The following is a 14,712-nucleotide window of genomic DNA, read 5'->3' as shown; positions in this document are numbered from 1 at the left end:
ATTGTCAAATCCATAACATAATCTACAGATGATCAAACAAGGATTAGTGTATTAAATAACAGCACTGTTGCTTTTATAAAATGTTCTACCAAAAAAAGGCACTCCTCAAATTCAAGTGTCTATACAGAAATTTTAATTTCAATAGCATGTAGATAACACACAGACAGAGAAGAAAATGGGTAAAAGCAAATGGGAAAACATGGTTCTAATGTCAGAGCCCCGTAAGCACACCCTGCTAGACCGATGCAGACGTCAGTGTTATTTAAAGGCAGCTACTCCGTATACTAGCCCTTTCTGTATCAGTCAAATCCAGAGCTAGCATTAGCATCATAGCCTTTAACTGCATTTGCTGTGACTATATCTAAACATCTTATACCCTATAAGCACATATAGCGTGGTTATATCTTTCAGGCACTATACACTCAGGGAAGCAAAGAATTGTGCAGAGTTGATTGGTAGGTTTATCCCCTTCTGAAAAATGAATGTCATTCATTCAATATTTCATACACAGGGAGGAAATGGTTCAACTTGTGGGAGCTTTATGATTAAGGCTGCAGAGCCACGTCTAATTTGTTTAAGCTCCCATTTTAGAGGAATTTGAGATCTCTGAAGCAATGTCCTCAACTTCAACTTTAAACTTGGTGGAGTAAGGGAGAATAGAGTTCTCCTTGATGAAGGACAGAGGTCCATTAAGTACCTTATTTTATATTTTTTTTGGAGAGGTTTGGAGAGGCAGGGAGCAGTCATGATAGTTAGGGTGATAGAGGTGATAGAGATGGGAATAGACAGTCTGACGCTATCCAATCAACAAGTCAGGTCCAGTAAATCAACTTGGACTACAGACAAGCTCCAAAGAGATTCGCTCGGTCTCATTTCCAATACCGTGCATGGAAATGTGTGTGGAATGAAACATGAGAGACAGGATCAGATAGGGCGTTCTGAACTACAGCAGTGTAATTATAAACCAACCTCTCAGCCCGATAAGAGGACAGGGGAGCTAAAACGAATACCTATTCAAGACATATCGATGGTGTTCATGATTAATACACTTCCAGACTAGGCAGACAATGACCTGTCTGAGATGAGGACAGATCAAAGACTGTTAACATTTACCTCACCCAAACAGTTTCAACACCCCATTCAGACTAAGAATATGATATTTACATATAGTACAAAACAAAACAGGTTTTTTTCCCCACATCCTTCTCAAATGAAACTAAACAAACAGGAGAGAAACATTAAATTTTAAATGTTTTGTCCCAAAAATGCACATCTTGTTTTAAGTGTTGCTTACATCAAAAGGTGAACAGAGTTATTCTGAAGAAAACAAACAGTGATGCTAAGTGATGCTAACTTCAGGTCCAATAGACATAAGGGTTTAATATATCCAGTAAGTGCTGATGATAGAGAAGATATTGGTGTCACAGAAACAAAGTCAACGTCATTATGCTGTTTTTCAAATTGGATCACAGAATGCCAAGCAGATGTCCATGTGTGCAAAAAGGGAAGCTGGGATAAAAAGTCCTCTTTGTTAGTGCCACCTACTTTCTGAGATGCTACATGTTCATATACGTTCTAGAGTTCCTGAGCAAGAGAGCAATAGCAGATGGAACGAGTTCCAGACAACTGTTTGTGATTGGCTAAAAGCAGAAGAATTAAGAGTATTTTGTGAATTGTTGAGCAATAACAAGGTTTGGTGTAAGTCCCCATTTAAAAGAGCACAATGTGGACCATATACAGAGTTTGAGAAAAAATATTGCAGTTAAAATGTTTTCAATAATTTTTTTTCTTATTTTGGCACATATATCACCCATCAGTTTAGTGCTCGCACATACACACAACATGTTTTACAGTAAGGTAATAAAAGACTAAAATAAATGAGATCTAGCTTAGAGACAGGTTGTCATTGTGGAATTAGGCTGTTTTTGAGTATATTGATCTTAATTCCTTTTCTCTTTTAGATCTAAAAATACCAGAGAAATTCTTCCAAATAATGACTGGTACAACCTGTCAGAGTCCAAAGTGACAAAGAAATATTTTAAAACTACATTTCGTTTTTCAAAATCTGCTTGAATCAAGTAAATTTTCTTTTCACTTCATTGTTATTTCACATATCTGCAAAGTTAATAAAGTACATACTTCTTTAATTTTTTTAAATTCAGTTACCTTAAATATATATATTTATATATGTATTTTTTCTTTTTCTTTCCATTATATTTCTCTGTATGTTTACATATATACACAGATGGTAAGCACATGAAGGTTATCTATATATTTTTTCCAAGGTTTTTTTTTTTTTTTTTAGCTCTACACTATACTTCGAGAGCCACTCAGGGTCCTATGCAGGGTTAAGCGGGGGTCAGGGGGAATGTATTGATGAGGATGGTGGTAGGGTGGAGGAGGCGGAGGTAGCGGAGGCTGAGACCCATCCTTTTCCCGCTGGGCTCCGCCCCCATCAGGTGTAGAGATAAGCTGGTGGGTGGGGCTCTGACCGAGGAGGGCCTCGACACGCCCGTGACCGCCTTTATCCAGCACGATGACCTTGACAATCTGCTGGCACTGGATGAGCGTGTCGGGCCGCTGGTGGGGGTACGAGGGCACAGGGCTGGCACACGGCGCCTGGCACAGCTCCCCCCGCTGGTTAAGAAGGGCGGCGCTCTCTGGGGTTGGCACTGCACTGAGCTGGTACGTCTGAAGCCTGTTGTGAATTGACACCTAGTTTAGAAAACAGCCAGAGACAGCATCACATGTTATAAGACTGTCCTCCTTCTACGGCCATTAGCCCTCTGGTGAAAAACACATCACAACAGACATGCGTGGGGGTGGGACTCGGGGTGCGGAACATCTCCTTAGAGTGAGACAGGAAGTGGAGCTCTGAACTCAGGTCATCATTTAGAGGTGGAGGGGTTGTGAGAGTGTGTCGGTGTGCATGTGGCTGTATGAAATGCTGGTGGTTAAGAGGACACTGAGGGCCCTTGTGTCTCCCTTGGCAACCACTCCAACATCACAGGGTCAGGGGTCATGTGGAACGTACATCTACATGGTGGGGTGAGGGAAAGAGTGGGGTAAAAATAGGAGGTCAAACACGGGGAAAGGGACAAGTGAAAAAGACAAACATCTACGCCACAGGAGACACATGTCCAAATGCATGCCTTCATTTCACAGTTCAGTTATAACACCCACTATGCCTCCAACAAACAATAAGCTTCATCACACCTGACTACGCTTTTCAGCTTGTTAGCTTTACCTAGCCCTATCCCCAAGTATCACTCTGGTTACAATATTATTTGTCACACAATACCATGTCTGCAAAAAATTAAAGAATCACTGAGAAACTACACAGTTCTCAAAAACATACCAGGGGAGACTGCCACTCCATTGCACATCCACAAACAAACTATCACAAAGCAAAAATTAAAGACTGTCAAAAAAATGAAATGTTCCTCCAAATAGATAATCCAGGTATGAAAGCAATAGATTCACCTAAGCTAATTATGATGCATTTTCTGTAATGAACATTTAGTACTGAACACTAAAAATAAGGGTTTTTTTTTTAACTGTTTTTTTTTTCTGGCTAAGCAGAAGGTGGAAAACCTCTTGGTTGCATGGCTGATCCAAGTGTGGCAAGTGTGTGCACTAGCATCATCACAGGAATCTTCTGTGCCACAATCATAATCCATTACAAAGCATACTCATGATGAGTTTGATCCTGCAATCTAGGCACAAGAAGCATGTTTTCACCATCATGTTCACAACTGTCCTCAAATGCCACACAGTACACTGTATTTGTTTTATAGATATCATCTGTGCCATCTTAGTAAGTGAGCAAAAGGGGGGCCACATACTCATTGTATGTTTGATTGCAAACATTTATAAATCACATCTGTGGCATAAATTGCAGTGCTATCTTTTTCTTCATCTCTTACTTGCTTATATTGTTTATATTGCTCGTAATTGAGATCTCGATAATACAGACTATTTCAAAATCAATTTTGTAATTGTATTGCTATAAGATCTGAAGAGATTTAAAGATGTGCACGTGAACATAGGGATTGAATTCACTGACTGCATAACAACACATGTTGATTTCTAAATGCTACCTGAGCCCTGAGAGAACACATCACTCTGATTGGTAGAGACAGCCAGCCGGGTGAATAACTGACGGTGTGTCGACCTGTCCAGAGAAGTGGAGCGATAAGGGGATTTCATGCGCAAGGAGGAAAGGCGTGGAATGTTCTTGAGATTATCTGTGCTCTCTCAGCTTTGCAGATAGGGTAAAGATCCTCAGGGACTTGTCCTGTATTCTCTGTTTCTAGCTGACTGATGGACAGAGACTGTGCTGAACACACACAGAGAGTCTCTGAAAAGGCCAACATTTTCTGAAGACCAATTTTCTGAGCACTGTCTAGCCACAACTGGATATTCACACACAGACTACTGGTATAACTAATAAACATGCAACTCACTGCATACATGTGCACATGAATACATTGAATTAGTGGTTGATTAGGTATAACAATTTGGAGATAAACCGGTAATCTAATAAACTGGTAATTCAGTGTTTGCCAACTACGTTTTGGACTTGATGGTAGAGGAAGATAACATGGTACATAATGATGGATAGACATGTTCTGATAATAGGTCTTAGCATATACTGTGATATTCAACATGGACATCATTATATTCATGATATTAGCAATTTATTTGTCTTCCGTTCAGGAGATATCTGACTATGTAGGGGCATTTCTGGGCAGCATAGGTAAAGCCTAACCCATTTGGAAGGTAACATAAAATAACTGCCTTCTAATACACCTTATCCTATGACATATTTGAAGGCTACGTTGCATTTACTTCTTGGCAAATGCAATCCCTAAGTCATTCCCTTAGTTAAATTTAACTGGCTAATGTAAAATGTCTGACAGCTGGTAGAAGTTTATATTTATGCTATTTGGCAGATGCCTTATTCAGAGTTACTTACATTTATCTCATTTTTATACAACTGATCAGCTATCGCTAACCAGTGCTACCACTAACCAATAAGTGATTTCTTATCTAGCATTAGTTGCTAGCAAGGAATGCTAGTTAATTTACTATCTACAGTACATGGACAAAAGCATGTGGAGGTCTAAACATGACCCCCCATATGTGGGCCTATTTTTGGAATAGGATGTTCAACAAGTACATACAGGTGTCATGGTCAGGTAACCGCATCCTTTCAGCCAATTTTATTTAAAGTAAGAGGTTAATCAAGTAAACCAAAGTCACATGTACAGTGCGCTATGTTACAATGTATGATGACCTCATTTACTATTTATTTTAAATATCCTATTGTGATAATATCATAAATTGTGATTCATGAGGTTTGGCAATTATATAAAAATGTATTGTTTTGACATAGGCTTAGTGACAGATGGAATTCTGCCCTAGAATATGTAAGGATATAATATAACTCAGATATTGTTATTAAAAATATCAAGATTAAGTCTTGTATAAGTGTGACTTCATTATAGAGAGAGAGAAAGTCTCCCCCAAACAACCGGTATATCCCTAATCAAACTTTTTTTTTTGCCTAAGCACACACACACATACACACACTCCTTTATGCAAACTGCAGTGTTTATTCTACTTGAAGTGACTCTTTATCCTGCATAAGCTTGCAGGCTTGTGCCAAGCTAGAATACATTATCATCATTACAGCAATTGCAGCATACTTAACATGGAGACACTGGAATTAAAATAACATTAACAAAGCACCACAAGCAAAACCGTTAACATCTCAAGGGAGAATGCATTATTAAAAATGACAATGATGAGAAAATGCCCTAAAAATCCACTTTGCGAGCTAAAACAATCATTATTATTATTTCTATCCGGTGTCACCCAGAAGAGGATGGGTTCCATTCTGAGTCTGGATCCTTTCAAGGTTTCTTCCTGATGTCATCTAAGGGAGTTTTTTCTCACCACTATTGCCTCTGGCTAGCTCATTAGGGATCTAAATCTGTATTCAGATTTCTGTAAAGCTGCTTTGTGACAATGTCTGTTGTTAAAAGTGCTATACAAATATAACTGAATTTAATTAAACTGTATCATTTGCTGTTTTGCAAATGTTTTTTTCCCCAAAAACTAGGAGAAAGTTGCATGCATGGTTAAGACATTACAATATAACTGCTATGAATAAAGATTCTAATTTTGCCTTCTATTGATACTGTTTTTTCCATTTGCATTGATGTTTCAATGTATTAATTCCTGTTTCTATCTCTGTCTATTCTCTCTCCACTCTATCGTTTATAATGATTTTAGCATGGAACTTTGTGATTTTTATGCAATTTTACCATGATTTCACTTTGGTTCTTCATGGTAACTATGTTTATTTCCAACTCAATTCAATTCAGCTCTCATAGGAAAATAATCAACAACAAGGTTGTGTGACGAAGCCTAACATGAAGCAGAGTTGCTGTTACCACTCTGAAATTGACTCTTTTCCAATAACAGCATGCCCTCTAGTGTTTTATTCCTTTTACGCCACAGCGTTTGCCAATACTTGCCAATACTAAAGAACAATGTTTTGTACATTTTACCCATTTATAGTTATGTTTCATGATGTGGAACATCTATGAAACAAGTTAGTTCATTTGTTCCCTCACCAGCCTCTCTCTTTCTCTCTCTTGTTATTAAGACAAAAAAATGCAGCTTGTCATATTTCCCTGGCCTGAAGATGTTTCCGTCTGAGAAAAGACAAAGGAACTCTGCTACCCATACCTGTTACAAAGTGCTGACACTGGAAACTAGTTCCAGATTCATCCCTCCTCACAGAAAACGTCATCATATCAATGATTTCACACATTTTTAAATCTGTTTATGTGGAGTGTCCACTATTAAAATCCCTGTGCAAGGGTAACATATTAGAACAAGCCAAATACTATATGTCTGGTATAAACATATTTAAGTATGATATTGCAACTGTTTTAACTTTGAAATTCTGTGGTGTTTTCTAACACCTGCTGTGTTAGAAGTAGTAGTATAGTGTTTTTTTGTTTGTTTGTTTTTGTTTTTTTAAGATCATTATATTATTATGATCACTTACATTTTCAATAGGGGTAATACTGAACTGGTTGTCTTACCTTTTTTCCATCTTACACACACACACTCACAACACACGCACACTCACACACACCATGCATACATGCATACACTCTCTCTAGGAAGCTGCTAGCTTTTCTGCTGACCCCTCTTCTATGTTGCAATGTGCTCCGACAGCACCATGTCCCTTTGGGGAGGTTTGGCATTTACACACCACACAGCTCACACTGTCACTTTGATAATCTCAGCAAAAATCTGACATGCCAGGGCCAGAGACGGCTGTCCACAGTGACACTTAACCAAATCCCAGCCTGGCAGCACACGTCTGCGGCAACTCGCTCCACCTGACCAACCTCAGTGTGTGTGATCAGAATGAAGCATTTAACACATGGTAATTACTTTTATCCGAGGAGCCTGTCCAGATAGGAGCAGTCATTAATCAAAGCTGCAGTGAAAAGGTGCAGGGTACTACTTAAACATTCATCCAGCGTTACACTGACTTGATGTGGATTTGGTCATGTGTTCCTATTCCCCATCACTCACACACACACACACACACACACACACAGCCCCTGAGTCAAGTAAAGCTCACACTCTAAAAGCACAGCCCATTGGGCAATGTAGTTTAAACCAGGTTTGTTTTTAAAGAGGGATGTTTAATATTTCCACTGAGATGCTGGAGATGAGATTGTGACTGCTCATATTAATATTAGTGTTAACACGCATGCTAATTTGAATGCCGGAGTGGGAGCAGCACGCACCAACATGCGCTCTCTTTGTCTCACTTTCTCTTCGCCCTTTCTTTCTTTTACTCTCTCTTTCCATCATAACTTCAAGCCTTAAAATCTGTAATTCATAAATGTTAACCCTATTTGCATACACTGTCTGGTTCAAAGCAATGCAACAAACAGACAGAAAGCCCTCATACAAGATCTGCATAACAAATGGCACATTCTTGCTTCTCTCTAGTGCTTACAGGACTCACACTGACACCAAAAGACATCACCTTCTGCTTCACATCCTTACCCTAAACTTAACCAGCTTCCTTTCTCCAAACTCCCAAGTAAAACTGATAAAAGATCTATGCATTGAGTATGTACGAGTTTGACCTCCATTGGCCTTCTGTTGACTTTGACTTTGGGGTAATTTGGTCTGATATGCCTTGAGGGACAGTGGATGGTCTGAAGGATTATGGGGGCCTGGCACCTCTGAACACCAACTGAGGTGCAGCCCATGGCTGTTGTGCCCTAGTTACTAAAATGCAAAACATCCTGAACTCTACTGATCTTCTGTGTAACAACACTCTGCAGGAACTTACCTGCAAAGACAATGGCTACTTACCTCTACCGCACTGTGTCCACTCTGTGCTGTCTCCGCTTCATTTTTGCCTGAGCAGCAAAAAGAATCACAATTTAGATGGCTGTTAAGGAATTATGTATCAATGATGAATGGTGGTCTGTAGTGAGATGTAGAATTTGCCCTCTCTGAGGCTACCAGACTGATGATCTTGTTCGCTGATGATCAAGTAAGTCATATTTGTCACACAGGGACACCAGTATAGGGTTGCAAAAAGATTTATTTAGCTTAAAGAAACACCACAATGGACTCTATCGCAGTCAGTAGCACTGGCACCTCAGAGCTCCCCAGTCCAATCCTGAGCTCACTATTACAAAAGGCTACTATTTGTGTGGAGTTCAGAGGTCTCCAGTTTCCTTCCACTTATGAAAAACATGTCAGTAGGTGGACTCTAGATTGCCTCTAGGTGTGAGTGTGTCTGCATGATGTCTTGTGATGGATTGGCAGTCCATCCAGGGAGTATTCTGGCCTTGCGCCCAGTGCTGTTGCATAGGTTCCGGATCAACTGTGACCTTAACCAGAATAAATTGGTTACTGAAAATGAATGCATGAATCAATTCTAAAATATGCATTAGCACTATATGGCCAAAAGTATGTGGACATCTGACAATCACAGCCATATGTGGGCCCTTTCCAAACTGTTGCCACAAAATTGGAAGCACATAATACTATAAAGTGTCCTTATATGCTGTAGCATTTAGATTTCAATTCACTGGAATTGAAAACTGTTCAAACCTCTTTCAGCATGACAATGTCCCTGTTCACAAAGCGAAGAGTAGAAGAGTAGAAGAGTAGAGGTTATTATACCAGCAAAGGGGGGGATTTAATCTGGAATGAGATGTTCAACAAGCACATATGTGAATGGTCAGGTGTCCATATGCTTTTGGCCATATAGTGTATATATACATACCTTGTTGCAGGCATGTGCTACCTGTATGTATGGCATGGCATGCTTGTGGGTTATGGGCTGTAATGAAATGGATGTAAGCCTAATATAATGGTCTAAATTCCAGCTGCCAAATTATCTGCGATGCACATGTGCCATCCATTATACTGTAGATAAGACAGCATTTTAAGTGGTTTAAATGTTAATAAAAATGGGAAATTTAGCCAACAGAACAAAAGTCACTGATTTAATCAGTGATCATTTCAGCCCTGGTGTATGAGTGGACAGTGAGTCACTTGAGTCAAGAGCGATGATGAGGCTCCTGTTCGTCAAGTGCCATGACAGACATTTACCTATTTACATATTATAAGTCTAGAGAGACTGATGTCAATGATGCTCATCATCAGAGTGATTACTGTTTTCCATCGGAAACTTATATTCTTTGATAAAGTACCACTAATGTTATTTTTCTATGAATATATTAGATTACAAATTGTAGAAGATAGGTTAGCTTGCTATAGCCTGTCATTACAGGATAACAGACATGACTACAGAGTTATCACGGACTGTAACTATAATGAATTCCAATAATGTACATAGGTCAGTCAGTAGGATATAAATGGAGGCTGGTATAAAGGTAGGCTTTGTTTTCATGCTATAACTTTACTTGTGATTAATATATTTGCAAAAGAGAAAACATGTAGTTTCCATTCAAAATGTTGGGCATACAAGTTTATAGAACAGTTTTCTTCATTTTCACTCTTTTCTACTCACAATGGATCCGTAATGGTATTGGCAGCCATCTCAGAAATCTTGATGCAATGATTGTTATATTTGGTCTTATAATATTATTATAAAAAATATGAGGCAATTCTACAGGCAGAGGTGCACCCTGTGGTGCAAACACTCTCTTTTACTGATGTTCTTTTTGAGGATGACAATGTCCCATATATACTGGATAAACTATTCAAGAATTGTTTCATGAACATAAGGATGAAGACATACATCAGGTTTAAACCTTTATGGAAAGTTCTAAAACACTAAAAACTAGAACAGCTTTCACCCCTCATGTGTCCTGCGCTTCAATTTCGACATTATTATTTATTTTATTTTTTTTACATAAGTACACTGCAGTTACTCCCTAACAAGGCTACTTAAACCTTTCCACAGCCTAATCCTGCTATCCCTATGTGACATAATTAAGATGATCATCAGTCTAATAGCTACAGAGATTGATCAGCTTACCTGTGTCTGCTGATTCTCCCTGCCGCACATTACAACCACCTGAGACACACACTATGTATGCAATTGTTTTCTTCTTTCTATTCATAAACAGGGGTGGATCCAAAACATTTTAACTGGGCTGGGACACAGAGCTTGGGTGGGGTGTCCAAAGCAAGGCAAGAAATACATAAATACCAGGAATTAAGCAAGTTGTAGACTATGCAATTTCAGCAGTCATTTTTGTTGCACTGTATGAGGTCTATATTGAATTCTATAACAGCCTGTTCAATAACATGTTCATGTCAGATCATATGATGAAGATGCTATAATGAAAGAAAATTACTATGTTCTGCTTATGCATATCAATCAGTGCGATCCGAGCTTGTGCAGAAAATGGGATTGCATAAACAGAAATATTCTTCAAAGTGAGAATGAGGTGATATGCAGAATTAGCATGTTTTCATTTTGACATTGCCACTACTGTATTTGCAGCTGTCCAGTGAGTTTTGATAATCCTAAGTCCTTCTATTGGTGGCTTTTACACAAGCATCATAGGAGAGGTCACACTTATTTAAATAAATCAAGTGCATAAAATACAAGGCAGGGTATAAAATGCAGGACAATAGGTAAAACCCACATGAATGAGCTAACTAATGTAACAGCAACATTAATGTGACATATTGTAGCCCAATTATTTAATTTTACTAGGGGCATCTTTTATTGCATAACTCTGGTTAGCCAACCTGCAACAGATCCTGTTGTAGCTATGGGTGTTTGCTTTACATTTTCTTAAGGTCAAAAGCTTGATGCTGCATCATTACACACTGCATTACAAGTGAAAAATGTGCATTTATATCAAGATTGCCAGATAGTACAGATAGGTTGCTCTTAATCTTAAAACAAGTAACATTGTGCTGATATATAATGCAGTTTAAATGTGGCCACAGCTTGAGACGATTTGTAGTCAACTGATCAGGTTATAAAACATGATTGGATTGAAAAGTCTCATATATGCTTGACCATCTCATCTGCAACTTCATTAATGCTTTACAATAGTCAATTATTATTTTTTTTCCATTAAGAGATCCTGATACGTCCATGGCAATGTGGTGGGTACATTTTGTTTTAAATATGGATTTAATTAGTACAGATTTATTTGCCATTTTTAACAGGGAGAAGGCATCCCCTTGTGTCCCCCTTAATTCAAGCTGTTTCCTTTTCTTTATGGACATTTAAACGAATGGACAGGCTCATTTATGAATGTATTGCTGGAAATCACATCACTGAAAACAGCATCATGACTGAATAGTGCTTGTTTTGCAAAATGCAAAAAAAACAACAAAAAACTATCACTTCTGGGCTGGCCACTGTGGTGGCCAACAATATGTCTGACTAGACTTTAGCTCTGCCCCTGTTCTAGTAGTAATACTACTAACTAGTTATACATAAATAAATAACAAAAATAAATTACAAAAATAACTAGTCATGCATAAATATATACATCAACGCTTCACCTGGGCCCAGCTGTTGTTGCCAGTTATCTCCCATTGTGAGGTGCTTATTACTGAATGTAAGCGAGGTCATCCATCCAGACAACAAATCATCATTCAAGTTTACCCTTTTCTTTTTTTAAACTATTTACTTAGTTCAGTCAAATTAACCTGTATGTTCTACATCTACACCAACTACATTAAAATTTTTAGCACATATTTTACAAATGTAGTACCCTGCCTTGAAAAAGTAAAGGTATATGTAAAGGTGTAACAACATCTCAACTGTTAAATGGATGCTAAATGGTTTCATGTAAAATGCCTACTAATCCTTCATATCTCTCTGTGAAGATTCTGCTCACTTGGATGTACTTTTGCATTCCCACTTGGTTATTTTTTTATTTTCAAAATTTTTTTATGTGTTTTTGGTGCTGAGTACCCGATGGAGAGCTCTGTCTCCCACGGAGCTCCAGCTGGGTGCCATTGCTCTTAGAAGAGAGAGTCTTTGCTCCCTGCTGCTTCTCCAACTCCCCTGCATAGACAGTCAGAGAGCGAGAGAGAGAGAGAGAGAGAGAGAGAGAGAGAAATGTGTACAAATCCAAACCACTTTGCATTTACATTTATGGCATTTGGCAGGCACCCTTATCCAGAGCGACGTACAGAAGCGTTTGAAGTCTCTATCAATAAATACATCCTGATGCTGGTTCACTAGGTCACTGACTAAGAATATCATCAGTCTAAAATCTCTGTTGGTGAGGTAAAATAGTAAGAAAAGCACACAGACAACACTTTTTTTAATTAAAGTGCTAATGTAAGTACTTCAGGAAGAAGTAGGTCTTTAGATGTCGTTTGAAGACTGCCAGTGACACAGCTGTTCAGACATCAAGGGACATCATTCCACCACCTAGGTGCCAGAACAGAGAAGAGTCTTGATGCATACCTTCCTTGTACCCTGATACATGGTGGGACCAGTCGAGCAGTGCTAGAGGATCAGAGGGAGCGTGGTGCAGTGTGATAAGTGCTTTGAGGTAAGTGGGTGCTGGTCTGTTTTTGGCTTTGTATACAAGCATCAGTGTTTTAAATCTGATGCGGGCAGCTACAGGATGCCAGTGGAGGGAGTGTAGCAATGGGGTGGTGTGCGAGAACTTTGGAAGGTTGAAAACATGTCTTGCAGCTGCATTCTGGATCAGTTGCAGAGGTCGAATGGTGCTCAGATGTAGACCTGCCAGAAGTGAGTTGCAGTAGTCCAGTCTCGAAATGACAAGGGACTGAACAAGCACCTGAACGGCCGGTGTGGATAGAAATGTACAAATCCTTCTGATGTTGCAAAGGTGAAATCGACATGAGCATGTCAGATTAACAGTGTGAGAGGAAAAGCACAGCTGATTGTCCATGGTTACCCCAAGGTTGTGTGCAGTGACCGAAGGTGAGATGAGAGAGTTGTCCAGACTTTAGAAAGAAAAGAGAGGTTTTCTTCAGGATGGGAACCCTTGCTCTCTTGCCACTTCGTCACTTTTCCGCACATTTTTGCGCATACTAAAGGAATCCTAATAAGGCCTTTTGCACATCACAATTCTCTTCTCATCTCTCACAGCTTATTTCTCCCCAAGTGTATTAGCAGGTAACAGGTATAAAACCACAGGAGAAAACGACAAGCAGCTTTTTAAAAGAGCAAGACCACAAACCACACATTTTATAAAGGAGTTCATCAGAAGGCTTCAACTCAAACAAATCATACACACATCAACAACTTTATACGGAAAAACTCTGAGGTTTTGTTAAACTGCGCATTTCTGTATTTACTCATGCCTAACTCCACTGTATAATTTAGTTGCAGTAATATAGGTAAGGAATAAAATCAGAACTACTGTCAGAGTCATGCTGTTACAGAAAATAAATCCACACCTTCAGATCTGAGACTTCATCAGCACTGTGGTAAAATATGTTATGCTGCACACATGAATTTGGATGATCTCTGAGACTTCAGATGATCAGGAACAAGAAAGAGAAATAATACAATACTGACAATGGATAGCTAAATAGATGTTCAATAAATGCTAATAAGTTTGCATTTTATTATTCCAAGTTTCACCCAGGTCAAAATCAGATCCGAAATGTGACAGCTCCCTAAAAAAAGAACAATCAAGAAGTTTATCCAAAAGGAGGACAGAAGTTCAGCTCACCTCAGAGCCAGGATAAAAAGACGATGACAGAGCAAGAGAAATGAGGTACACATGCTTTCTTAAAAGGTTCATAAAAAAATAGGCACTCACACTCACACTCACACACACACACACACACACACACACACACACACACAGGCAAAAAGAATTCCCATAGGTCTGTGCTATATGAATGTACTGAACAAAGGCCAGCATCAGCAAGAGACTCACTTTAAGGTGCACTCTTTCTCTAACACATTCTCCATTTTTTTGACACACACACACTTCTCTGGCCCCTTTGAACTATGCAGTTACTTCCAGTTCCTTTCTTTGCATCTTCCCTCTCTGTTTTGGTCTTTTGAAATGTGCTTGAAAGTCTGACGGCAGTGCAGCCAAGAAACTGAATAAATGCATCATCAAAACATCCTGAGCCTCACAAAGGATATAAACTCAGGCAAACCAGACAGGAGAGCACACCAGGGTTCTGCAAAGGTTCAAGGAACAAAAACAAAAG

The 14,712-nt window shown here is 39.0% G+C and overlaps 1 protein-coding gene across 5 annotated transcripts in view; it reads right to left on the bottom strand.

Moving 5' to 3' along the window:
• Positions 1-110: 110 nt before the first annotated feature.
• Positions 111-14,712, bottom strand: part of iqsec3a (IQ motif and Sec7 domain ArfGEF 3a) — a 131,029-nt gene continuing 116,427 nt past the window's right edge. For 3 of the 5 annotated variants that reach the window (XM_026922967.3, XM_026922966.3, XM_026922969.3), the window contains 3 exons: positions 12,476-12,568; positions 8,422-8,468; positions 111-2,715 (listed from right to left, as the gene is read on the bottom strand). In XM_026922967.3, the coding sequence (XP_026778768.2) occupies positions 2,308-2,715; positions 8,422-8,468; positions 12,476-12,568 (548 nt within the window). In that variant the 3' untranslated portion in view covers positions 111-2,307. Of the gene's footprint in view, positions 2,716-8,421; positions 8,949-12,475; positions 12,569-14,712 lie in introns of all 5 variants that reach the window. The other 2 variants (XM_026922968.3, XR_008304853.1) reach the window with 2 other exon arrangements.

Source organism: Pangasianodon hypophthalmus, chromosome 18 (genome assembly GCF_027358585.1).
Source record: "Pangasianodon hypophthalmus isolate fPanHyp1 chromosome 18, fPanHyp1.pri, whole genome shotgun sequence".
In the NCBI taxonomy this organism is placed as follows: Eukaryota; Metazoa; Chordata; class Actinopteri; order Siluriformes; family Pangasiidae; genus Pangasianodon; species Pangasianodon hypophthalmus.
Note: the sequence above shows the minus strand (reverse complement) of the source record. Positions and strands in the feature narration are given on the sequence as shown.